Raw genomic sequence first — 25,305 nt, forward strand, 5'->3', positions numbered from 1 at the left:
CCCCGCCCCCTGTGCTGCTTGCGAGGGAGCTTTAAAGTCCCGCGAAGCAGCGCGATCCTTCGCTTCCTATTTAAACTTTTACCCTCGCTTGGGAGCTTTAATCGGAAAAAGGGTTACAGCTGGAAGACACACTTAAACGCGGCTGGTTTGGTTACGTGCACTAGTTGCTAACCTGTGGGCGGTTCTGCGCCGAAGCCCTGACCTACGTGTCCACGGTCACGCATGCGGAACACTTCCGGCAGCAGAGCAGCTCTGAAGCCGGGCTCCGTTAAACACACGTGCTGGTGGTTGTGTTTGTGCTTCTGGCAGGAAAAAAGCGTGTTTAACTTCTCTTTATCTGAATACAGTTTAAACAAATTATTCTGCGAAAGTATGCTTAATAAAAAGATCTTTTTGAAATTTAAACACTTTATGTAAAAGGTAACGAGTAAAAAAGTACCACTGCTATTTGCAAAGGGCCCTGTTTGCTAACATCGCCTTCCGAGGCAGGTCAGGGCGGTCTGTCTCTACTTCATTAAAATAGATCCGACCCGGCGCTGCACAGAGGGGCCTCGAACACCACCTCGTGACCCAGGGACAAAGACCTGCCGCCCAGCACAGCGCTCACACAGTCGTCACCGAGAGGAAGGAATTGTACACCCTAGTGCCGTCCGGGGACTTGGTGCCGTGGGTCAGGAGCTCCTGGATCGTCATCCAGTTATCCAGTATTTTCTTGTTTCTCCTCTTCATCATCTTCTTGTGGCTCAGCTCCAGGATGCTCACCTCCCTCCTGTCCTCCTCCGCAGGCTGCTCCCGGGGACCCTCCAGCCGGCTCTGCAGGAGGAGCGCGCGCCGCCTCCGCTGCTCCCGGGCGCGCGCCACGTGCTGCTTGCGCTCCTCGCGGCTCCAGTAGCGGCCCAGCTTCATGTCGCTGGCCGCGTCGTCGTCCGTGGTCACGCCGCTGCGCTCCTCACGGATCCGCAGTGCCCGCTCCCGCAGCAGGCGGTCACGCACGGGCCGCTTGGTGATGTAGCGGGAGCCGTCGCTGCGCACCTTCACCTTCCACTCGGTGCGGGGCTCCGAGGGGCAGACGGGGCCAAGGTCCTTGCACACGCCGAGCAGGCTCACCTGGCTGTGCGCGTACTCCACCGCAGACTTCTGCTGCACCAGCTGCATGTAGCTGCGGTAGCGCCGTGCGTGCGCTGGAATGTGGGCCAGCTTGTGGGGTGGATGCGCCGAGGGCGCGGGGCTGGGGCCGTCTCCAGGGCTGTGCTCAGGGCTCTGTGGAGCGGGGCGCAAGTCTGCGTCCTCCGTGATGCACAGCGGACTCTCGAGGGACGGCCCGCAGGCCCCCGCGGTCCCCTCTGCTCCTCTCCTCAGGGAGCTGTCCGGGGACATGTCCAGGGCGAGTGGGGTGCTGCGGCAGCTCTCCCCGGTGTTGTAGGCGCTCGAGCTGTCCTTGTCTGACTTCTCGGGGAGCTCGGTGATGTCCGACAGCTCCCGCCTGCGGCCCTCAGGCTCTGCGTCGCAGCCACGGAAGCCGCCAGGGTGCAGCATCCAGGCCTCGCGCAGCTGCCGCGCCCGGTGCGCGCGCACGACGCTCAGGCACTCGAGCTCGATGCTGCGCAGCTCAGCGTTCAGCAGCTCCAGCTCCTGGTCCACGCTCTCAGGGGCACCCCTGCCTGCGCCCGCGTCCTGTCCCGGGCACTTGAGCTCCAGCAGCTCGGCGTCCAGCAGTCCCAGCTCCCCGTCCGCGCTCTCGGGGGCGCCATGACCCGGGCACTTGAGTTCCAGCAGCCGGCGGAAGCGCTCGCACTCGGCAGCTTCAGCGCAGTCGGCCCAGAGGAAGGACTCGCCTCCAAAAGGCAGGTCTCCACTGCCCAGCGTGTCTTGGCTGCACGTGCGCGTCCTCGGCCCGGCCAGCGGGACGGAGGACGCGGGTGCCTCCTCGCCGTTGTTCTCGGGCTCCGAGCTCTCATCGTTGCGCGTGCTCTCGTCCGTGCGGCCCACACCGCTGTCCTTCTCGTGCTGGTTGGACAGGATGGTGGCTGTGTCTGTGGTTCCCCCATCTTCTTCGTGCTTCTTCTGCACAATGGAAAACAAGAAAAAATGGTCACGGGGAGGGCGGCCTGGGTGCGCTTACCAGACAAGACCTCCGAGGACAGGGGTTGGGGGCAGGGCTGGCTCCCAGCATCAGCCCCGGTCAGGGGTAGAGAGCAGGGTCGGGGGGATTAGCCACACCCACCCGGGCGACTACGGATACCGATGTTGACGAAGGACAAGTGAGGGGCTAGTCGCCTGCCCTGGAGGAAGGACCAGAGCGAGCAGGGACAGCGGTGGGTGGCACCGCTGAACAGGAAGGAGGAGCTCAGGTTACCAGGGGGAAGGGCTTTACCACTGGAAAGGCAACCACTGCCTGCTGGACCTTAATGCCGCCAGCTCCGCGTTTTCCCAGAGAACAGGGAGGGTCCGCGGTCCCTCCGCATCTTTCCCGGTGGAGTGCTGCATGGCTCACTCGGGCGCACGGGGGCACACGGAGCGGCTCCTGTTCCTGCTCCTGCCGCCCGGGCGGGGCTCCCCACAGCCTACCTGCCGCAGCGCGCCCGCGGTGAACCGCATGGCCTGGTGGTGCTGCTCCTCCAGCATGTCCACGTGCAGGTCGTCCAGGAAGTCGTTCCGGTCGTCGTCCATCCAGCCCTCGTCCAGCTGGGGAAGCAGCAGCCAACACGCCTCAGCCCCTTTGCTTTCATTTAACTAATTCACGTTTTTTAAGAACGGTCACTTCCTTGGGGAGACACACTGCAAGGGCAGTCTGCCTGCGGCCCTGCCCTGTGTGGGAACACTGCCCCATGTCTGGGGGAGTCGCCAGGGCTTGGGGTTTTGTTTCTCACAAAGCTCCTGCGCCCACGCCGGCTACTTTCCGAGACACGGGTGGCGTGGCGGGGCCCTGCCTGCCGGCCTCACTCACGCGCCACGGGCCGCCCCCTGCGTGTCCGTAATAAAGAGCAGACCAGCCAGGGTGCTTGACCCACAGGCCCTAGGCCACATCTGGCTCTTATTTCTGTTTCAATAAAAAGTTTACTGACTAGCATTTCTTTCTTTCTTTTTTTTTTACATGTAGGCTGCCAAAGGAAAGCACAGGAAATTACATATCACCTTCTCCCCTGAAAACCTTATTTTCTTCTAATTTCTACTTTCCTGAAGGGGAGGCACCATTAGGCCCCTTAGAGAGGGAATCACCTTGGCGTCTTTTATTTAAAAAAATAAAAACCGTACTGTGTTTAAGGTATTCGTCATGACTTGATAAACACAGTGAAACCATCACTATAGTTCAGCTAATCAACGTCACCTCACGGCTGCTTTTTGGTGCTAAGAGCACCTGAAACTGGCTCGGCAAATCCCCGGGGGTGAGGACAGCGCTGCTAGGTCCGGTCGCCCTGCTGTGCACCCTGCGCTCCGCGACCGGACACGGGACCAGGGGCAGGGCTCCGGCGTCAGCCAGCTCTCACCCCGAACATCGCGAGGGGTATGGCCCTGGATTTCCCTTTCTGCATGTTTCTCTGCCCCTCACTCGGTCCCTGCGTCTGCACACCCGCTGGGCCTGTGCCGTGAACTGCCAGGGTGCGGAGTGTCTCCACGTTCAGACCTGACGCCTGGGCCGTGCTCTGCAAGGGCAGGAGCTTAGGTCTTTGGTTTGGAAACACAGACCCAGCTTCCTGGGTCGGAAGCCCCCTCACCTGGAGCTCGGGTCTCGCAATCAGCAAGGAGAAGTTCTTGTTTTCTTCGCTAGTGAGAAGAGCCAGGGCCTCCTCCCGGTCCCGCACCTCTATCCCGTTAATCTTAAAAAGAAAAAAAAGAAGGGGGGTGGGAAAGGTTAGGGTTAGATCACACAAAGTCAGTCTACGCTATTGCATGCTTGCACCTGTCGTGCACTTATGGCTGGAACACGGGACTTTCACAGAGCCTGAAGAGGACACTGATTTCCGGGGGGCCTTGCTCGGATGGGTGCAGCGTCTGGCCCAGGACAGAGCCCCGGGTGTCCACGGCCCGTGTCAGGTGGGCGCCATGTGACCAGAAGAGTGAAGAAGGGGCATGTCAGCCACTTAACCAGACCCGACACTCGGGCAGTAGCAACAGTGTGCAGTGCTGAGGCTTTGCTACCTACAGACCTTCTCGGAGAAGAGGGCGGCAGCGGGTCCGAGGGGAACATCAGGGAAGCTGAGGCCAGAGGAGGATGTGGAGTGACACACGGTGTCTGTGTGCCCAGCCTGGCACTTGAACTTGTTCAGGCCGGACGGACGGGCGGTGGGAGGGACTTTCTCACCATCACACCCGACAACCCTCCTGCAGGCCTGTTGCTTCTTGCCCTGGGGATTTGGGGTCTGTTGCTCCGGAGGTTCAGCCCCAGGCAGGCAAACCCTCCGGGGGACACAGGGATGATCCCCCTGAGCTGGGGGCTGAGCCTTCCACCAACTCCTGTGCCGGCGACCCAGGAGGCGAGCAAAGGGGCGCCTCTACTGGTTGGGGTGAGGGGGTCTCAGGTACTGAGGAGAAATGGGGTGTGCCCCACAGCAGATGCTGGTGGAAACCCACAGCAGCCAGAACAGGACCGCCAGCGCTGACGTGATGAAGGGCCGGGGCGGTCCTGCAGCCGGGGGACCCCAGGCAGCGGAGGTCTGGCAGAAGTTTGAGGAATGCGGTATGGGCCGCGGGAAAACACAGAACCACTCACACGAGGAGCGCGACGGCAGGTGCAAGCGCAGTGATTACAAGAGGCAGAGGTAAAGCTTGTGGGGCTGAGACCCGAGGAACCCGGCTGCTGTGAGCTCGGAAAAGACCAGCAAAGTGTCCCATGATTCAAAAGAGCAGCAGGATCGAGGCAGAGAACGGCCCTTTGGAGCCGTCCCATTAAATACTGAGATGTTCCCATTTTGAAGACAAGACCAAAGTTGACATACTTGTTCTAAAATGACGCCTTCAGGGAAATCTACAATGAGGATCATTCTGGTTCACGAGTTACAAACTGGGGGCCTGGTGGGACCCCCTCATGCGCTGTCTTTGGCTCAAAGAAAACCGAAGAAAACGAGGTGCACCGGCTGCTGCCAGGGTGCAGAGTGCCCGTGCCACCCTCCGCATGGGGCGCCCATTCCCTACAGTCCCGCCCGCGCCTCCCCGAGGCACCCTGTGCTGCGCCCACTCCTGTATCGCGTCTGGTCTCCTCGTATGTCTGACTCTGTGACCCGCGCTCTCCAACCCCTGAGCTGTCATGAGAACAGTCTGCTCTGTGGGGGCAGGCGGGAGCCGGCCTACCTGGATGATGCGGTCCCCTTCCCGGATGCGCCCGTCCTTGGCCGCGATGCTGTTCGGGTCGATCTGGAACACACAGCGCGCGTCTCAGCGCAGGTGAGGCGACCCGCATGCGCGCTGCTCCGCCGCAGGCTCCCCCTCCCTCCGCCGCCCCTCAGAGACAGAGCTCATTTCCAGGCAGAACCAGGCGTCGCCCACAGTGCGCCCGGTGCCCCCCGCCCCCCCCCCGGCCCCGCCTTCTGTCTGATCCACTGTCCGGACTCCGCCCAAAGAGGGGAGGGAGCTACAGGAGCCCTTTACGCGCGCGTCTGCGGCTCGGTCCTCCATCCCGGCCGAGGAGCACGGGACCGGCCACCGGAGTCTGCCCTTCCCTTGGGGACGAACCGCCCAACCACGGTATGGGGGCTCTCCGGCCTCCCAAGGGCGATTCGCCGTGTGTTTGTGTGGCCATCCTGGCTGGGCTAACTAACCCTAACCCAACCCAACCCATTAAAGACGCCACTCCCCGGGCTGGGGGGGGGGCGGGGGCGGGGCGGTGTCCCCTAGTTGCATCTTGAGGAGCAGAGGTGAGCCGGCTACCGCGCACACCAGCACACCCCCCTTGCGCACCTCGCTGATGTAGATCCCGATGTCGTCCTCGTCGTCTGTCCGGTAGCACACGGTGAGGCCCAGCTTGTCCTGGCTGTTCACTCGGTACAGGTCCACTTCCTGGCAAAGGAGGGCGTCCCGTGAGACTCCCGCGCGCAGCAGCCCTGGCGAGGCTCAGGGGCCTTAAAGTAGTTCGTTTAAACGGCGAACTACATTTTCTCGCAGCCAGAGACGGGGAGGGTTAACTCACCAAACAAAAAGTGATTATGGGCAAGGCATCCACGCCCCGGGCATTTCTCGCCTTTCTGTCAATGCGAAGTCATTTTGCAAAGAGTTATTTTATTGATCCCCTCCCCCCAGTCACCTGTATTTCACTCAGCGTGGAGACTCGGGGACAGGGCTCTTCAAAAGCATTCTTTCAATGTCGGCCACACACACCAGCACCCCCACGCCCCAAACCACCCAGCCCCCTCACTACAGATGTTCCCAGCGTGTCCTGGTTAGATGATTTCACGTTGTGTGGCCTTAATGTTTACAGTAACAGAAAGTACAGACGGATCACACGTAAACAGATCCGAGAAAGGAGAGTGACGTGCAGTGGTAATTAACGCTTCCCACAACAGCTGTGGTATTCATAGTCGAGAAATTATTCTCAGCCACTATCACTGAAAACTAAATACGATGGAAGCCAAGTGAGCCGGCCGGGGAGGCCGGCGAGCACAGGGCACACTACAGTGTCTGCCGGTCAGTCCGTGTGCCCGACGGAGTCAGAGCTCTGGGAACGGCTGGGGTCCTGGCCGGTGCTTCCGGCCACGCCCCTGAGCCCTGGGCACCGGCCCGGGCCGCTGTGGCTGCCGCCCACGCACAGGGCCGTCCGGCCGAAGTTCTCGTGCCAGCGGATCTGTGGTGAGGCAGATGCCCGACCCAGCGGGGTCTCTGAGCCACTGTCCCCGGGGACGGCTTCCTCTGTCCGGGCTCTCGGCAGAGGGTGGTGAAGATGCAGCTGTCTTTGTGGCGAGTCTCAGAGCACTTACGTAGCGGCTGCTCCCTAACCCTCCCCAGGAGAAGCACCAACACCACGGCCACTGTGCAGGCAGAGCAGCGGGTGCAAAGGCCCATGGGTGCTCTGTGTGTGTGCAGACCAGGGGCTGAGGCTGGGCCAGCCGGGGCCCCTCCACCCCATGGGAGGATTCAAATTTTACTTCGCATCGTGGGAACTATGACTGAGCTCTGTGTGGGCACTGCCACGACCCCAGGGCGGTTTCCCGACCTCTGCAGCATCAGGTGGGGCGGATCGCCTGGGGCAGAGCGCGGCTGGGAGGCCTCCCGTCCGGACTCCGCCCCCTCCCAGAAGCCCCGCCCCGTTGCCACAAGCCCCAGCCTGTGTCCTCACCGCAGCGCCGGACGGGATAAGGGGCGCGGGCACGTGCGCCTCCGACGGCAGCTGCGGTGCCGTTTAGAACCGGACGCAACAGTTCGGGGTTCAGTGGAAACTTCAGTTCCCCAACACTACTGGGTGGGTGCTCCGTAAACTCTCCGTGCTCCCCTCCCTCCGGGAGGCCAGGCCTTGCACAGCCTGGCACCGAGGCTCGGCTGCCTCCGATGGCGGAGATACGGTTTCCCAGACCGCGAATCCAGCGGGTGTGAATAACGCAGAGCGCTCTCCGGATCCCAGCCCCCACCCCCACCCCCACCCCCACCCGGTGTTGGGGGCCGGGACAAGCCTGAAACAGGCTGATGCAATCATGGAGAAGGATTGCACCTGCACAGACAGGATGTCTGCGGTCAGAAGCCATGCAAACGCCTGACCAATCAGCGCCCTGATCACGCGCCTATCACGCATAAGCCATGCGAACACCCAACCAATCAGCGCCCTGATCACGCCCCTATCACGCGTCCCTTAACCAATCCCAGCTAAGAGCACGCCCCAAGCCCGCCAATCAAAGCTACTTCCCCTTTCTGCCTTCCTCTATATAACTCCCTCCATTTTGAAATAAAATTCGCAGCTTGATCAGAACCCTTTGTCTTGCTGCCGTTCTTTCGCGCCTCCTGTCCCATCCCTCTTCATCCGTTACAGGTGCATCGGCGGACCCCGTTGACCGCCTTGCGGGCCGAGGCAAGTGGCGCCCAACGTGGGGCCCCGCTGAGAGCCTGTGTGGACCCTGTCCCCGTGGATCGCAGCGCTCCGTGGAGGGAGACGGCCGGCTCACCGCGACTGCCCGCCCGCGCGCCAGCATTCCCCGACGAGCCCCCCGTTCCCCGACAGCGGCATCTCAGAGGTGAGGCCCAACCATGGGACAGGCATGCTCACAGCGTGATTTATTCGTTGGTCAGTTGAAAGAATCTCTCAAGGTGCGTAAGATAAGGGTTCCTAAAAAAGACTTAAATTCCTTTTTCACTTTCGTTTTTAAAATCTGCCCCTGGTTTCCTCAGGAGGGTAGCATTGACTCCCGCGTCTGGCACCGTGTGGGCGACTGTCTAAATGACTATTATAAAGTCCTTGGTACCGAGACTGTCCCTGTAACTGCCTTTAACTATTACAACCTCATAACAGACATCCTTAAAATCCACCATAACTCCCCTGACACACAGCGCCTTTGTAAGGAAGGGCAGAAAATTCTCCGCAGACACTCCCCGGCCCCCTCAAAGGCCCCCTCAGTTCACGGTCTCCCCGGCGACTCGCTTTCGCGACCCCCCTCGCGAGCGCCTTCACATTGCCCTTCTGTCTCCATCCAGATAGATGCAGACCCTCAGGTCCCTTCTCTGTACCCTCCCCTCCAGGAGCTCCATTCCTCTGCTCCACCCCCCAATTCCCAGGACCCCGGGGACCAGCTAGATCCCTCTGAACAGGCAGAATTAGAGGGTGAGGCCGCTCGCTACAAGAATCCTGACCGGCCACCACTCGTGGCGGCAGTCCTTCCGCCGTTCAAACCGCCTCCTTACAGCACCCCTCACGCACCCGCCGCCGCCGTTTCGCCTTCAGCGCATGGCGCGTCCGCCATTCCACCCGCGGCGTGCGTGGCACCCACCACCTTGCCCCTGGCGGCCACCGCCGTACTCACTCCGTTTCCAAAGCCTTTCCTTCAGGAAACCCTCACTTTCATCCGAGATATTAAAACCATTGCCAATGAGCTCTCCGTTCTTACGATCAGTCCCCCTCCCCACGAGACTTTAGCATCCCCTGTTACTAGATCCCAGACTCGCCCTGTTAGGACCGAGAACATAGATAGTTCGGCTGCGGCTGCAGCTACCCCCCTTCCTGATAGCGACAACCCCGAGGACTCTGACAGCTCCCCTTCTGATATAGACAAAGCAGAGCCCAGTACAAGACATACTGTGGCCCCCCAAACTTATTCCCACACATACAAGAAACTTAGCCTTAAAGCATTAGAAAAGGTCAAATCTGCTGTAACACATTACGGGCCCACAGCTCCCTTTTCCCTCGCCCTAATTGAAAATCTTAGCGCTGGCTCACGCCCAATGATTGGTTCTTTCTAGCGAAGGCAGCGCTAAGTGGAGGTGACTTTATTCTTTGGAAAAGCGAATATGAAGACACCGCTAAACAGTTTGTTCAGCGCAATATGCGAAAATCCTCCTCTAAAAATTGGACCATTCTTAAGTTTCTTGGCTCCGCCCCCTATCATAGCAATGAAAAGCAAGCTCAATTTCCCCCCGGACTTCTAACCCAGATCCAGTCCGCGGGTCTTAAAGCATGGAGGCGCCTTCCACAAAAGGGCACCGCAACCACCTCTCTTGCAAAAATAAGACAGGGCCCAGACGAGCCATACAGTGATTTCATAAGTCGTTTACAAGAATTAGCTGAGAGGCTCTTTGGCGCGGGCGAAAGTGAAAACGCTTTCGTCAAACACCTAGCTTATGAAAATGCCAACCCCGCTTGCCAAAATGCCATCCACCCCTATCGCCAAGGAGAGCTCTGTGACTATGTTCGCCTCTGCTCCGGCATCGGCTCTGCCCATGCTTTTGGACTTGCCATTGGTGCCGCCTTACGAGATTTTATGCCCCCACAGCCGGCGCGCCCCCCTAATCGCCTTTGTTACAACTGTAACCAACCTGGACATTTTTCCCGAGCCTGCCCCCAGAAGACCCAAAATCAGACTCAAATTCAGATCCAAAACCCAACAAGGCCTAGTACTAATAGTCCAGGAGCCCCTGCCATGAAATGCCCTCGCTGTAAGAAGGGTTTTCACTGGTCTTCAGAATGCAGATCTAAGACAGACATTTACGGACAGCCCATTCCCCCGAAGCAGGGAAACTCCAACAGGGCCCAGCCCCAGGGCCCCATACCGGGTGTGAACTCCCCGATCACTCCACCCACAGATCCCTGCCCTCCCAGTAATCAATCACGCTGCTACGTCACAGACCTGTGGAGGGCCACAGCAGGCAGCGCAGGATTGGACCCCTGTGCCGCCACCGACACAGTACTAACTTCAGACAATAGTCCCCTAATAGTCCCTACCGGCGTTTTCGGGCCCCTACCGCCTAATACTTTTGGGTTTATCTTCGGCCGAGTCAGTTCTACTCTACTAGGGATACAAGTCCTCCCTGGCATTATAGATAATGATTTTGAAGGACAAATCCAAATTATCCTTTCCACCACTTCAGATTTAATTACCATCCCCAAAGAAACTAGGTTAGCCCAAATAATCATCCTTACCCTTCAACATCTTAATTCCAATTTTCAAAAACCTTTTCGAGGGTCGAGCCCCCCCGGCTCTTCAGATGCATATTGGGTGCAACAGGTTACTGAGGGCCGTCCCTTACTCGAACTCAGAATTAATGGTAAAGCCTTTTCAGGTATTATTGACACAGGAGCCGATGCCACTGTTATTTCTGAGTCTCAATGGCCTCGAAATTGGCCCCTAACCATAGCTGCCACACATTTGCGTGGTATAGGACAGTCTACCAATCCGCAACAAAGCTCTAAAACCCTTAAATGGGAAGACAATGAAGGAAACCAGGACCATGCCCATGCACCTCCTTTTATTCAACAATGTACTCTTCCTGCTATAATAATGTTCAAGAGTGTACCCTTGGCAATAAGGTATATTTTACTGCCATACTCCAGAACACAAAAAATGCTGCCAACGTAGGAGACTGGGGAGATAGCTCATCACTCATTGGCCTTAGTTCCACCAAATACTTACAAGCCGGCTGCCAAGGCACTGTAGGACAGTCAGTGTGCTGGGAACAAACTCCTCCTATTCACACTTCTGATGGAGGTGGGCCTCAAGATATCATAAGAGAACTCACCGTCCAGAATCAAATAGAACAGCTCATTGAAAATCAATTCCCTAAACTCACCCATCACCCTCTGGCTCTTCCCAAGTCACGAGGAATAGATCTAGATACCCAAACGACAGACATTTTGACAGCCACCCATCGGGCACTAAATATTTCCAACCCTACACTAGCCCAAGATTGCTGGTTATGCTTAAGCCAAGGCACCCCCATGCCTCTAGCTGTCCCAACCAACATATCAGCCCTGAATGTCACCGAACAAAATTGCACCCTCAGCATACCCTTTAGAGTTCAGCCTATGCTTTTTTACTCCTCCCCCTGCATCTATAAGAACTTACAAAATAATTCTTTTGATATTTCTGTTGGTTTCGCTAGCTTTACCAATTGCAGCCACACGCTTAATTACAGCACATCCCTCTGCCCTGGTCCAGGACAAGCATTCGTTTGTGGTAATAATCTAGCTTTCACCGCCCTGCCCGCCAATTGGACAGGGCTATGTGCCCTAGCTGCCTTACTACCTGACATAGACATTATCCCAGGGGATGAACCCGTCCCCGTTCCTGCTTTTGACCACTTCGCAGGACGACACAAAAGAGCCTTAGCTATTATTCCCCTGCTTGTTGGTCTAGGAGTTTCTGGAGTGGTAGCTACCGGAACTGCAGGATTAGGAGTTGCAGTTCACTCCTATACAAAACTTTCCAAACAACTTGTCGATGATGTCCAAGACTTGTCCAGTACTATTACTGACATTCAAGACCAACTAGACTCCCTAGCGGAGGTAGTCCTCCAGAATAGACGAGGCCTAGACTTACTCACAGCAGAGCAGGGAGGCATTTGTTTAGCTTTACAGGAACGATGCTGCTTTTTTGCCAACAAGTCAGGCATCGTCCAGGACAAGATCAAAACCCTTCAAGAAGATCTGGAAAGACGACGAAATGCTCTGACTGAGAGCCCTTTCCTTACAGCCTTCAACGGACTACTCCCCTTTCTTCTCCCTCTCCTCGGGCCTTTAATAGCTATCATTCTCTTCCTGACCTTTGCTCCCTGGGTTCTCAGGCGCACCACAAACCTCATCCGAGACCAACTTAACTCCCTTCTTGGCAAACCTATCCAGATACATTATCATCAGCTAGAAATGAATGAACCTGGCACTGACTCGCAGCATTTTCTCCGAGAATGCCCTCGCGCATAAATTCTCCTGTGCACCCCCACCTCTTATGAGAACAGTATAACCCTTGGCATTATACTTTACATGTAAATTGTAATGGACACCGCTAGGTGCAGAGCAAAGCATTGCAAGGAGAAGCTGCCCCGAAGGTGGCCCTGCCAAGTCTCCTGAGAGGCAAGTCGGCTTGCATAGAGGTCAGTGCCCCAACCCTCTCCTCCGAAAAGGGTGCCTCAGAGCTCGGGACGAGCTCAGGAGGAGCCAGACCACTGCCTCCCCTAGTCGGTTAATGTCCACTCCTCACCTTAAAAATAAAAATAAGGGAGGAGATGTTGGGGGCCGGGACAAGCCTGAAACAGGCTGATGCAATCATGGAGAAGGATTGCACCTGCACAGACAGGAAGTCTGCGGTCAGAAGCCATGCGAACGCCCGACCAATCAGCGCCCTGATCACGCGCCTATCACGCGTCCCTTAACCAATCAGCTAAGAGCACGCCCCAAGCCGCCAATCAAAGCTACTTCCCCTTTCTGCCCTCCTCTATATAACTCCCTCCATTTTGAAATAAAATTCGCAGCTTGATCAGAACCCTTTGTCTTGCTGCCGTTCTTTCGCGCCTCCTGTCCCATCCCTCTTCATCCGTTACAGGTGCATCGGCGGACCCCGTGGACTGCCTCGCGGGCCGAGGCAACCCGGCTCCGGTTGCTTATCGGCCTGGACGGACCGGGGATGGAAACGAGCCGCTGAGCCTGACATTTCAGATGCGGCTGGAACGACGGTCCAATTAAGAGAATGCAGAGGCCCCTCCCCCGAGGGAGGCGCGTCCCGTTTCAGCGGTGGCCGTTTCCGCAGGGGGTCCCAGAGCCCAGGCGGACGGACGGCTGATCCACCTGCAGGACGACGGGTCACCGACGCACGCGGAACCGTTCACCCTCCCGGCCCAGGACCGCTGTGCACAACTCCTTACATCACCTCATCACTTCGTCTGTCCGTGCCTGGTGCTCTGGGGGGCGCAGACCTGTCCCTCAAAGGCTGCGTTTCCCTTTACTTTAAATTCACCTTAAAGCTGGGAGGGGGAATCAAGGCATTTACTTCTTCATTCAACTGACACTTACGGGGGCCACTGCTCGCCGGCGCTGTCCAGGCAGGAGGGCGTGGGTGCACGCGTCACACCGGGGCCCACGCTCCGGGGGCCTGGATTCCAGCAGGGACCAGGCGGCAGGCCCTGGGGACCTGGGGCAGAGTGGGGCACCTTCTCTAACTGGGGGACACGCCATGTGGGCAGACACAGGAGCAGGTGGGAGGGCCCGGTGGCGGGTCGGGGTACAAAACAGGGACAAAGTCCCTGCAGCTCCGGGAGAGGGGTGAGGAGGTGGCCGGGGGTATGTGGTGGGGGGACGGACGGGGTTGGGTGTGCAAGGTTCTGGAGGAGCCGTGTGTGGGCAGGCAATGTTGTAGACTGGCTGGGTGTCCTGCCTTCTCCCCCGACCCCTGTGACCTGCTCCGCTACCTCAGGCCCCGGGGAGGAGTGTCCCACCCTCTGGGGTCTCGGAATCCCGGAATCCTGTCCGGGGTGCGCGCACAGGCCGGGGAGCCGCTCCGGAGGAACCGACTGGAAACGGGAACTGCGGATGAAGGCGGGGGTTTCCCCCAGACTTCCGCCTACTTTCCCGAGTGCCCCGGGAAGATCCGGAGCCGGTGTCCGACCCGTGACAGTTCGCGGGTGCACGTGGCATAACCCCTTTCACTGGAAGCGTTTTGCCGACAGCGGGGATTTGGCACTACATACACCTACGATCACTCCGGGGGCTTTACAAGAGGAAGCGCCTGTCCCTCTTGGTGCGCATGCTCCTAGGATATCGCGAGACGCGCAAGGTCCCCGGTGGGACGCCCACGGAGTCGGCTCCTTGGAGAGCTGTGGGCGTGGCTCCGACTCGGCTGCGAAGTGCCGCTGAGCTGGGGCTGCCCCTCACCCACGGGGAGGGAACAGGCCGAGGGGCCTGATGCACAGAAATCTCGGCGGGCAGCGGCCAGCGGGCAGGGCGGGATGCGCCTGCTCTAGGGAACTCAGTTCTTAGCAGGGGTCATCTGTTAGCCTTGAAGAGCTGACCCCGAAACTGCAGTGTGGGAGGGGCAGGGGATCCTCCTGAGGAGCGGCTGCCCGGAGCTCCAGGGTGGGGCCCTCGAGCCCTCAGCTTGGGATGCAGGGCGCTGCTCCTCCAGCCCCACCAAGTTCGCCGTGAGACAGCTCGCAATTAACAGGAAGAACCTGGCGACACCGAAGCTCCTCTGGACGAGCGGTCACGTGCCTGCGTGGCTTCACGGCGCCACGTGAGGTTGACAGCAACCGGCAACGGCCCCCAGCAGTTTCCACGTCAGGATAACTCGCTCCAGTTCAGACACCGGGGAGACATTTCCGTGCCAAGCGCATCCACCTGTCGGCACCTGCCCGTGCGTGAGCAGCTCACGGCGGTACCGTTTGCGCACTGCTGTGACCGTCATCCTGGATTTTGGAGCAAAGCTCTCGGGGACTTTAAAGCAACGCTGCTCATTCTGCCACCACACAGGGACCTGTGCCCCACCCACCACCAGTCAGCCTCACAGGCGTGGGGCGGGCAGCCCAGGTCACACCGCAGCTGGCCGCGAACCTGGAGGCAGCGGAACCGGTTCCGCCTGGCTGACCTCCTCCTCCTGCCAAAGGACTCTCACCCCCTGACTCCAGTCTCCTGTCGAAGGCCCCTAGTGCCCTACTCCGTGAAGCTGGTTTCCAGAGAACGCTCGCCTGCTTTCTTCACACGCACTGACACGTGAATCGGTGTTTTCCCAGGAGCACAAGTAACCCCACCTTGAAAGCGGAGTTACCTCTATTTCCCATCACTCCTATTGAAATGAGACGCAGACCTCCATGGCCTGGTGTCCTCTGAGTATTTCACACCGTGGAGGCCAGTTTCACATCACACGGTGTCTAGAATCTGTAGTCATTTCTGGCCTCGAAGACAACTCAAGGGGAGCTTCGGGTGTGCTTGACCCGACACTGCAAGATCGGTGTTGGAGAACTTTCGGCGTGGGCGTCAGTGGGCCGACGACCCCTGCTGCTGGGGGTGGGCAGGCCCCTCGGCCCTCTGCCGCCGCCCCGGATGAGCGTGAGCATGAACACGGTGGGTGACGCAGGAGAGGGCGGGAGCCCACAGCAGGTAGGAGCCTTGCACGGCAGATTGACGGGAGCAGGGTCTGCGGCTTCAAACCCCCAGGAGAAGGCTTGCTGCCCTCTTTTGAGGACTTTAAATAAAATAAAAAGCCCTATGAACCAACGTCGCCCCAGTAAATGTAATTTTAAAAACCGGAAGAAGAGCCAGTAAACCTCCGCTTGGGGTCGGGCAGCCAGACTGGGCCGTGGAGGGAGAGAAATGCTCACGTGCGTGTGAAGCGGCTGGAGGTCGCTCTTTTGCAAGAACCCACCAGAAGTCACGCCGGTGGGCGACAGAGAACCTACGGGGCGTCACGCGGCCCTGAAACGAGACAGGACGCCTCACCTCCAGCTCCAGCTCCTCCCTGTCGGCGTCCTGATGGTAGTCGCCGGGGTCGTAGTACTCGTGAGCCTCGGCGTGCCTGCACACCACAGGGGACAGCGGTCAGGTGGACGCGGGGGCAGGGCCCGTCAGCACCGCCCCCACACCTCCCGGGGGCACCCCCATCACAGCCTGTCCACTGTGCACACACGTACTCACACGAGTGCACACCACACTCACACACACACACACACACACACACACACACACTTGGGCAGGAGAATGGAGCTCGTGTGTCTCCGGGGCAGCTCGTGTGACTCGGTCTCCGAACGCAGCACGTCTCAGGAAGGTGCCGAATGGGGACGCAGAGTGTCGGCCCTGCTCGCTCGCCGGGGACCGGGCTTCCTGTTCTCCAAGGTCAGCACCATGGCCGGCAGGCTCTGGTCTCACTGCCCCGGCACGTGGTTTTGGAAGGGCAGGCCACACACACACGAGGGGTCATTCAGATAGAGCCATTCGGTGCTGGGGTGCTGCCGGAAGGCCGGTCCGGGAAAAGTCGTGTTAACACGCCCACTCAACCCGACCTGTGCTCCCGCTGACCTCTGACCTCGCAGCCAGAACTGCAGAGGCCCCACCTCTCAACGCTCCTGACACTTCTCGGTTGCCCCTCGGGGGTGAGTCACGTCACACCGACGAGCCCTCAGAGGAAATCGGGGATTCCCCTCTGCGAAGGCCCACACGGTGACAGCTCAGCCCGTGGGTGCCAGGCGTGGCCTGACAAGTGGGGTCGGTGGTGACAGGCAGTTGGCTCCACAACATCAGAGAGTGGTCTGCACGCCCACACTCAGGGCGCCGTCCCCCAGGGCTGACTGCAGTGCTGCCCAGAGGCATGTTACGAGCTGGCAGCGGAGGACAGACAGACACGCTTGCCTTCAGTCCAGCTGTCTGTGCCCAGCTGCGCAGGAGGGACGGTGGGTGGAACACGGGACAGCTCTCCGCACACGCCCTGCTTCGCCCTCACACGCCGTCGCCACAGCCATGCAGCCTGGGCACTGGCCCGGGTTCCTGACGGCCCCCCATGACACCCGGGGGTGAGGGGAGCCTCTGGAGTCGGACAGAGCCCCGGGGCACCCGTCCTCCCTCCGGCTGCAGGGGCCGGAAGCAGACCCAGCGGTGTTCCCGGGGGTACCCCTGGAGGAGCTGAAAGTGCCGTTTGAGGTAACGGGCCAGTGAGCTGCCTGAGCCAGGAGCACCGCGGGCGGAGACGGGGGACCGACCCCAGGTGGAGATGGGACCCTGAGGTGCACGTCCCCTTGCAGATGTGCAAGGTCACGTGCGAAGAGCCACCTGAGCTACCTCAGAAGTCCTCTTTCAGGCCAGTGGCCACACCTAGAAAACCTCCTGCTTTCTGTTTTGTTCCTAAACGTCTAACACCAAGCGCTGCACAAGGACCGTCGCTCCCGCCACTCGTCAGGAGCTCGCCACCCCTTGCTTCCCCCGAGCCCAGCAACCCCGTGTGGCAGCACGGTTCTCATCCCCTCCCAACACAGGGAAGAGGGAGCCTGGGCAAGTCGCCCCAGCTGCAGGGCCGGGAGGCTGCGAGCTCCCGGGAAAGCGGGGTCTGTGTGGACGCTGACTATGGGGTGCGGGGAGGAGCTCACGCCAGGCAGCCGCGGGCTTGCTGCGCGGACCCGGGTGTGCGGTGGGACCCAGGAGAGTGAACGTGTTCCCACCGGCGGCTGGCTGTGCTGTCAGTCACGAAGAGCCGTCCCTCCCCCTCCCGCTGCACCCTTCCCACTGCCGTTCGTGGTAATTAGATTTTATTCGGGACCAACTTTTACGACATTAGCGAGTAATTGTGTCCTTAGAATATAATTTGAATAACTCCGCTCCAGGGTTGTAATAAAGTAATTAATGTGTCAGGGTGGTTCTGAGCAGGGTTCAATTTACTGCCTCCATAAACAACCCCGGGAGGAGGGGGCGGCCTGGGGAGAGGCTGAGACGCGCCGACCTCCCACCGCGTGGCCCGGGGACACCGGCCCCCAGCCGCTTTGCCCAGGGGACCCGTGGCCGCGCTACTCACTCCTCCGGCAGGAGGTAGGGCTCCAGGGCGGGCAGCGGGGGCGGGGGCATCTTGGAGAGGGCCATGATGTGCTCGAAGGTGATGTCGGTCTGGGTGCCCGCGTCCACCAGCTGCGAGTCCGACGGGGCCGGGAGGGCCCGGGCCGGCGGCGCCCTCCGCAGCACCTGCACCACGATGGGCTCTCTGGCCGTCCGGAACGCCTCCACGGCCTGGTCATGCGTCGCTCTGGACAAGTCTTTGCCGTTGACCTGCAGAAAGAGTTTGGGGTGGGGTGAGAGCCTAGTTAAGTGGAATCTGAAAGACCGTCTTGGGTGTAAGCGGCTGAAGGGGAGAGCTGCTTGGGGACGCCAGAGAACTGTGGTTCCCCAGGCGTCAGGTTCCCCGAGGCAGGTGGGGGGTGGGGGGGCGTGCAGTGCAGGTGCAGGGGGGTCGCGTGAAACCTCGCAGCGGGCGGGCGGCGGCCTCCTGCGGCCGTGTCTGCAACCCAGTTTCCTCCTGGAGCCCGGGAAGGCGGGGGCGGCCTCAGGCAGAGCCGTTACGGAGAACGGCAGCTAACAGCTCCCTGGAAACTAGTGACACTGTTGTTTTAAGGGTGAGGATTGTTCCAGTTTGTCAGGTGACATCACTGTTGCTTTTATGGGAGTGATAGGAAGCTTGCTTTTTAAACGAATTCCTTTGCTTTTCTTTAAAAAGCCAACCGCAAATAGTGAGTGACTGGGAACCCAGGCCCCAGGTGCGCACGGTGGAGGGCGCAAAGGAGCTCAGACGGCTGACGTTTGGGCCAGCATCCAGGAAACCACAGCCGGGGTGGTCACGGCGTCCTGTCCCCCTCGGCTGCCTGCCACGGCCCTCTCGTCCCAGCCCTCACCTCCTGCCTCCCACGCGTCAGGTCGGCTGAACGGCATGAGGCCACACTGGTGGCTCGCTTCGCCACAGCTCCCAGAGGAGGACACGGGAGCGGCACCTGCTTCCAGAACAGGAAGTCATTCCCGGTGTCACGGGGAGCCCAGACTCCACGTGCCCCCCCCCCCCCCGCCCCCACTGCCTAGGGGTGCGGCTCGCTGCTCCCACAGCTCGGGGACATCGCATGACGGCACCGCACGGACACCATCGGGCCCCCAAATACTCCAATGCCATCCCCCGGGGGGCGGGTTTGCTCTTTCGAGGCAAATGTGCGATCACGGCGCAGGAAACATTCTGCAGAACCAACGAGGTCTGTCCAGAGGTGTCCGGCCACACACTGGGAAGAACAGGACCGTTTACTGAAAGGGACACGGGGTGCAAGAAACTCCGTTCACAGGACAGCGATGGCCCAGTCCCTTCCTAGTAGGCCCCTTGGGACCCCACACGCTCCCTCAGCCCCCATCCGGTCTCAGTCCCCAGGGTGGCCTGGGGCCCTGGGGGCGTCCTAGGGTCCCACGGGGCACCAACCGGTGTCTGAGGCCGGGTTAACACGCGGAGGGGCATGGAGCAGAAACACGGAGGACCTGGCGTCTCCGTGATGTCTCTGAGCAAAGTGAACTGGTCTCAGACCCCTCAACCCCACAGTCTTGGCATACTCGCCACCACGTTCCTTACACTTTAGGCTCTTTCTTCTTGGAGCCTGGCTGCCTGCCGCCCACGACCCGGGACAGGCTGACCACCACACACACACGGGGCCACGCCCGGCAGGACCCCGTTCTCCCTGGGTCACCAGGAACCACCGACGACGCTTCTGTGAATGATGTGGGACTGCACCCCCATCAGCTCCTTTTACAGAAAAGTGAGGGTCGTTACTGCTTCCCTTGAGTACAAGCTGGAGCCCCTGAGTGGGAGCTGAAATGGTGCCCAGGAAACGAAGGGAAGGGCCCGCCTGGACGGGCCTCAGGGATGAGGGCCGCAGGGTGGACAGCTCCCGGTCCAGCCGCTCCCAGGCACGAGCGCAGGGAAGCCCTCTGAACTGCGCACAGGGGGTGCTACCAGAAGGTGCCCTGCCCCAGGCTGCAGGGAGCGGGCAGTGCAAACCTGGGGGGAGGGGGAGAGCCAGGGCTGACTGCCAGGTGCCCCCTCAGCCCTCACTGGACGGTCGCCCCCGCCCCCGGGCCCCCCGCAGGGCCCCATGCTCAGAGCTGCATCTCTCCCTATTGTGCCCGAGGGGACAATCCCAGCAGCGCACACCGCACATGTTTCAATCACACGCAGTTCAAACGAGCCCCTCCGCACACCAGGGGGCCTCCTCCCCTGTCACAGCCCGGGGGTAGCGTGCATGGGGACCCCCGCTCCGGGGTCCGGCCGCAGCTGGGGTCCTGACTCTGGGCTGTGGGAGGTTCAACTGTGGAGTCCCCCTTCCTCATGGACGAGGGCAGTGCCACTGACGTGTGGGGGACATTAGGGGGTTTAATGAGATAATCTGCATACAAGACCTAACATGCAAATGACATGGGCTCACTCAGAAACCAGGGCTAATGGGGACCCTGCACCAGGACAGTCCCACTTCCCAGGAGACACAACCTGTAAGTCACAGACACGGAACACAGCCCGGCTGGCGGCCTGAAGACGCATTTGGGGGGGGGGGGGCTCCCGGCCCCTCCCCCCTTCCCCTGGGCATGGCTGCCAGCACCAGCCGGAGTCCTTCCTGTCCTCGTCCCGGGTGTTTGGGGTCCTCCAGGGGCGGGGGGGGGGGGGGGGGATGGAGTCTACGAGCCCCCGGACTCGCGCGCACGAGCTCCTGACAAGACTCCCCGGGGATCGTTACGGCCCGTGACAGACGATGAGGCGAGGCGGGAGTCTGCCAGCCCAGGCGACCCATCGCCGCAGCCAGATCGGTTTTGAATTACCTTGTGCCCATAACACTAATCACACCGCCATCCCGCGCTCACATCAGCGGCGAGGCGGCAACCTGCCTCCCGGGACCCGCGCCGCCCGCACGCCCCCCTCCGCGGCGGAGTGATGGCCGCCGTCGCAGGCGGAACGCTCACCCGGGGACGTCCAGCCGGTCAGATTAAACACCATTACCTCGCCCAATTGAGCAGATTGCTTGTACAACACTGCGTGCTGCTTGAAAACCGAGCAAATGGGATGTCGTGGAACAAGAAGTGCTGATTGCAAACTTTATTACGAATTCAACGCCCAAGTCCTTCACCTGCGGCCCTGGCTGCTCCCCTGGGACTCTGGGGCCGTGAGGGAGGCAGGCCCATCAGCGTGTCCCCGGGCAAATAGCACGGCCACGGGGAGGACACGGCGCGAAGGGACCTCAAGGGGGCCCTTTACGGGGAGGTCTCCTGAGACAAGACAGTCTTGCTGAGGGCGCGGGGCGAGTGCTCCCTGGTGCCACGTCAGCCCGGGTGACGTGCCTGCAGCTGCTCGCACGGCGCACGTGGCTGCCTTTGCCATAGCCCCTGCACGGACGGCGAGCTGGGAGCTCGTCCTCTTGGGGGTACACTCATCGACAGCCCCCCGTCCTCCCTCCAGCGCTCAGTAGTTGCTGTGGCTCCTCCGACTCCCTCCCCTCCTGGCTGACGGCCACCGGGAAGAATGTCCTGGGCAAAAGCGAGGCCACTGTGGGCAGCAGCTCACCGCAGGGCCGGCGTGGCCGAGGCGGCCCGCGGCTGTCCGGCCGCACCACTGGAGCAGGCACCGAGCCCAGGGCCAAGGCGGGCTCGGCCTCCACCGACCTGGAGCCAGTCCCGGTGAAGCTGCTGTCCCAGAGCTTCTCTGCCACCTTCCAAACCAGGGGCCCAGAGCCTTGCAGAGTGCTCTGTACTCCAGTGCACGCGGTCTGGGGCGTGTTCTACGGTCGTATTTGGAAAAGGCAGTCCATACTCTCTTCTAACAGAAAAGTGAGTATCTCCACAGGGGAAGGCATTTGGTTTCTGAGGACAGGTGCCTCGTGGTCACCTCCGCGTCTATTACACGTGCAAATGACCCGGTGTAATGCGCTAATGCAATTTAAAAGTCAGCCTGTTATAAACTGCGCCCCTGGGGGAAACCCAACTTTTAAGGGCTCATTTAATTAAATATGGGGCAGTGATTCCATTCTGTAAAATATCACACCTGTTCTCAAACTGCTTAGAAGTTAAACTCCACCGGACGCCAGAAGGACAATAAACCCCACGCCGAGAAGCAGGAGGGTGTGCCCTGGCTTAGGCTGGATCAAAAACCTTCTCGGAGTGACATTGGCAAGAGGGCGACACAGGCGGCTCCTGACTGCCCCCGTGCCCCACAGGCAGAGCCGTGAACAGCTCCTCCAGGATAGGGCCCCGTGGAGGGGGCCCCGGAGCATGGGCTGAGGCGGGAGCGCTGTGCACACAGACGGCGGCTGTGCACTGAAGGAGAGAGAGGCCACTGACCTTGACCGCACTGCCCCTCTCCCCAGCAGATGCACCTCGCGGGCAGGTATCCCCTGAGCCTCTGGTCCCTCCTTTGGGGACAGAGAACCTGGGGGGACAACCAGCACCCCCTGCATGGAGGGCCACTTTGTGGGAGCCCCTGCTCTGCTTTCAACCCGTAGGGACTGCAGGGGAGTCGGTGCCTCAGCCACCAGGAACCTGACATGACGAAGAAGGTGGAGGGGCCTGCTGCAACGGGCACACGCAGCGGGCACCCCGAGTTCATGCCCGCAGCACCAGGCTGTCACCCCAGCCCGCGGCGGCTCTGCTCCCTGCAGAACTAGGCCGGCTGAGCTGGGACTGGGGTGCTCGGACCAGGGCGCGGCCACGGCTGGCTCAGACCCTCCGATAGGCAGTGCTGCTGGCCCTGGGGTCCGGCAAGCTCTTGCCCGGGCGGGGAGCTGAGGCTCAGCCCCTCTGGGGAGTGTGTCTGGCCCCGGTGCACGGGAAGGCTGGTGACAGCTCGTGGCCCTGAGCTGGGCAGGGCCAACAGTGTACAGAGCCAAGCCAGCACCCGCGTTCAGTCGGCAAGGTGGGGTGCCAGTCGGCCTGAGCCAAGCAGCAGACGGAGAGCTTTGCTGGCTTCGGAGCTGCTGCTTCCTCCTCTGTGCCTGGGCCGGACCCCGCCCCACGGCCCCACAGAGGCAGCACAGGCCCGTCCTCACCGCTGGACCACTCCCACCGCTTTGCCCATCTCCCCAGAGACCAGTGACCCATGGCGACGACCTCTTTGACCCAGTTTTGAGGCCTGGCTGCACCCCCCGCTCCTGGAGGAATGCCAGCTGGCCCCCTCCGGCCCCGAGCCCCAAGCGGTTTGTTTGATAGCACGTGCCAGGCAGCACCAGGCCACACAGGCTCCGTCCGGGCCTGGTGTCCAGCCTCTCGTCAGCACACGGGCCCCAGCCCAGGAGGCGCTCAGTGTGTGCTGGCCTCGGGTGCTCACCGCCGGGGCACAGCCCTGCCCCGCGCAGGACCTCGGACAGAAACTTAACCTCCGGGCAGAAGAGACCAGAAGGCTGTGCCGAACAACCCAAACTTCAGTTCCTGGGCAGTCTCCAGGCAGCTGGCCCTGCACCTGCCACCTCAGGTGTAGGAAGTGGAACGCTGGCCGGGCCAGGGACACAGGAGCCCCTCATTCAGGAACTGTCTTGCTGGGGCGCACCTGTGCGTGCAGGTGAGTGCAGCCCACAGCAGCGGGCACTGCACGGGGAGAGGGCGTGCAGGCCCGTCATCAGGCCAGGAACTCCTGAACCGGACGAGAGGACAGCACCCCAGACACCAAAGGCCACCTCGATTCTGGGGGGTCCCTGCTGCTGTCACTGAAGCGGTGCCGGAAGGTGGCGGCTCCTCAGACACCCCGAATAGTCAACAGCCACTGGACGAAGGGACACGGCTTCGCTTTCTTGACAAATTTTTAATTAATGAACATGCATGTCACCCCTAATGTCAAGTGCCACAACCACAGACACTCTGGGCGGGGGAGGGGACAGCGGTCACGAAGGGCAGGACTGGAGAGGGCCCTCGCTGTGGCCAAGTGCCCGCTGCACGGCCGCACTGGGGTGGGGGGCTTGTCTCCCCAGACGTCTGGCAGGTCGACTCTGTCTTCACAGGTTTACTGCCGGGAAGAGGGTCTGTCTTCATCGTTTGTTCACGAAGAGACAAAGGTTTTGCTGAAGATTTCTTTACCTACAAACACGCGAGCGTGAGAACTCTCGGAAGCTGTGCTTGCAGACACCAGTTGTGGCTGCAGCTCACACGGGTCTCCCTTCGACTCGAACAGATGCTATGGTTGGGGAAGATTCTTTCACGGGTGAAGAATGCTTTACGGTGATAAAAAATAAAACCGCATCCTATAGTTTTTAAAAGATCTTTGTAGCCAACCAGCCCCTTTCAATCCCCCCCTCACTATTTCTGTTGTACTTTCCTTAGGAATTTGGGGGAGGGGAGCTAACTAACAAAAGGTGGTTTTTCTTAGATCTCTTCCAAATATTTATATTTTATTAAAAAGGAATGAACGTAAACATTTCTGAGACATACAACTCACAAAGACTATCACAGTGAACATGTGAAGACCCACTGTGAGAGGAAGAACGCCAGGCACGTGCCGCCAGGAGGAGCTGACCACCGGGTGTGGACGGGCGAACCCAGTGAACTCGCCGGGAGGGGCGGAACGAGGTGGCCCAGGGAGGGCCCCGCCGTCTCCCGGGACCGAGAACCGTCACCTCGCTGTGGCAGACGGATGGACAGCCCAGGGTAGTCCCGGTGTTGGGGAATAAACCGGCCAAACAGCAAGGCCAGAAACGGCTCGGCCTCCCAGGGGAGCGGGCCACGCCCCTGATGGCAGACAGGAGCTTCTCCCACGTGGTGACGGGAAATCCACGTTTAAAACACAAAGGAAGACTCCAACCTTACACCATGTGCAGAAAACAAACTGCAAAAGGCAAAATGTACATAACCCTTTGGAACAAAGTATCAGACAGGAGCTCTGTGGCTTCAAGGTAGAGACCATGTCTCCTAGCAGACTAGGAACACAAACCGTAAGAAAAGACTTCTGTGTCTGACTCATGCAATTACAGGAGTCGGGTCAGAGACCTCACGAAGACGAAACAAGACAAGCCATACACTGGGAGAAAATGTTTGCAGCGCATACCTCATAAACGAGTAGTATGCAGACTAGATTTCTAAAAATCCTACAAACCAGGAGGAACATACGGAGAACTCCAATATGGAGAAATCCAGCGGAGAACTAGATAAAGCCCGGGCGGGTACTTCCTACACAAGAAAAAACTCAAATATGGTCACTAACCATTAAAAAAAATGAAACACTCAACATCACGAACGACCAGAGGAGAGCAGCTTTAAACCAACGTGTGCTCTCTGTCCACGCTCACCACATGGGCACAGGGAAGGGTCAGGCCACTCCAAGTGCTGGCAGGGGCACGAAGCGACAGGACCCTCTGCCACGATGGGGAGCGCGTCGGCACCAGCGAGGCCGAAGAGGCGTGGACTGCGCTCTGAACGCCCTCTCTCCCGTCCCTTCCCCTCGGCCA

The 25,305-nt window shown here is 60.0% G+C and overlaps 1 protein-coding gene, 1 long non-coding RNA gene and 1 other non-coding gene across 4 annotated transcripts in view; 1 reads left to right on the forward strand and 2 right to left on the reverse strand.

Moving 5' to 3' along the window:
- Window positions 1-317: 317 nt before the first annotated feature.
- PDZRN3 (PDZ domain containing ring finger 3) overlaps window positions 318-25,305 on the reverse strand; it is a 102,451-nt gene continuing 77,463 nt past the window's right edge. For both annotated transcript variants that reach the window (XM_036030241.1, XM_036030240.1), the window contains 7 exons: window positions 17,889-18,136; window positions 15,830-15,905; window positions 5,896-5,994; window positions 5,290-5,352; window positions 3,717-3,818; window positions 2,569-2,685; window positions 318-2,064 (listed from right to left, as the gene is read on the reverse strand). In XM_036030241.1, coding sequence (XP_035886134.1) covers window positions 604-2,064; window positions 2,569-2,685; window positions 3,717-3,818; window positions 5,290-5,352; window positions 5,896-5,994; window positions 15,830-15,905; window positions 17,889-18,136 — 2,166 coding nt within the window. In that variant the 3' untranslated portion in view covers window positions 318-603. The remainder of the gene's footprint in view (window positions 2,065-2,568; window positions 2,686-3,716; window positions 3,819-5,289; window positions 5,353-5,895; window positions 5,995-15,829; window positions 15,906-17,888; window positions 18,137-25,305) is intronic.
- LOC114502179 lies at window positions 3,093-3,226 on the reverse strand. The gene has a single exon (XR_003685031.1). It is a non-coding gene; the product is annotated as a small nucleolar RNA SNORA67 (small nucleolar RNA).
- On the forward strand, window positions 7,854-8,440 carry LOC118501536. The gene is made up of 2 exons (XR_004904156.1): window positions 7,854-7,951; window positions 8,068-8,440. It is a non-coding gene; the product is annotated as an uncharacterized LOC118501536 (long non-coding RNA).

Source organism: Phyllostomus discolor, chromosome 7, assembly GCF_004126475.2.
Source record: "Phyllostomus discolor isolate MPI-MPIP mPhyDis1 chromosome 7, mPhyDis1.pri.v3, whole genome shotgun sequence".
NCBI lineage: Eukaryota > Metazoa > Chordata > Mammalia > Chiroptera > Phyllostomidae > Phyllostomus > Phyllostomus discolor.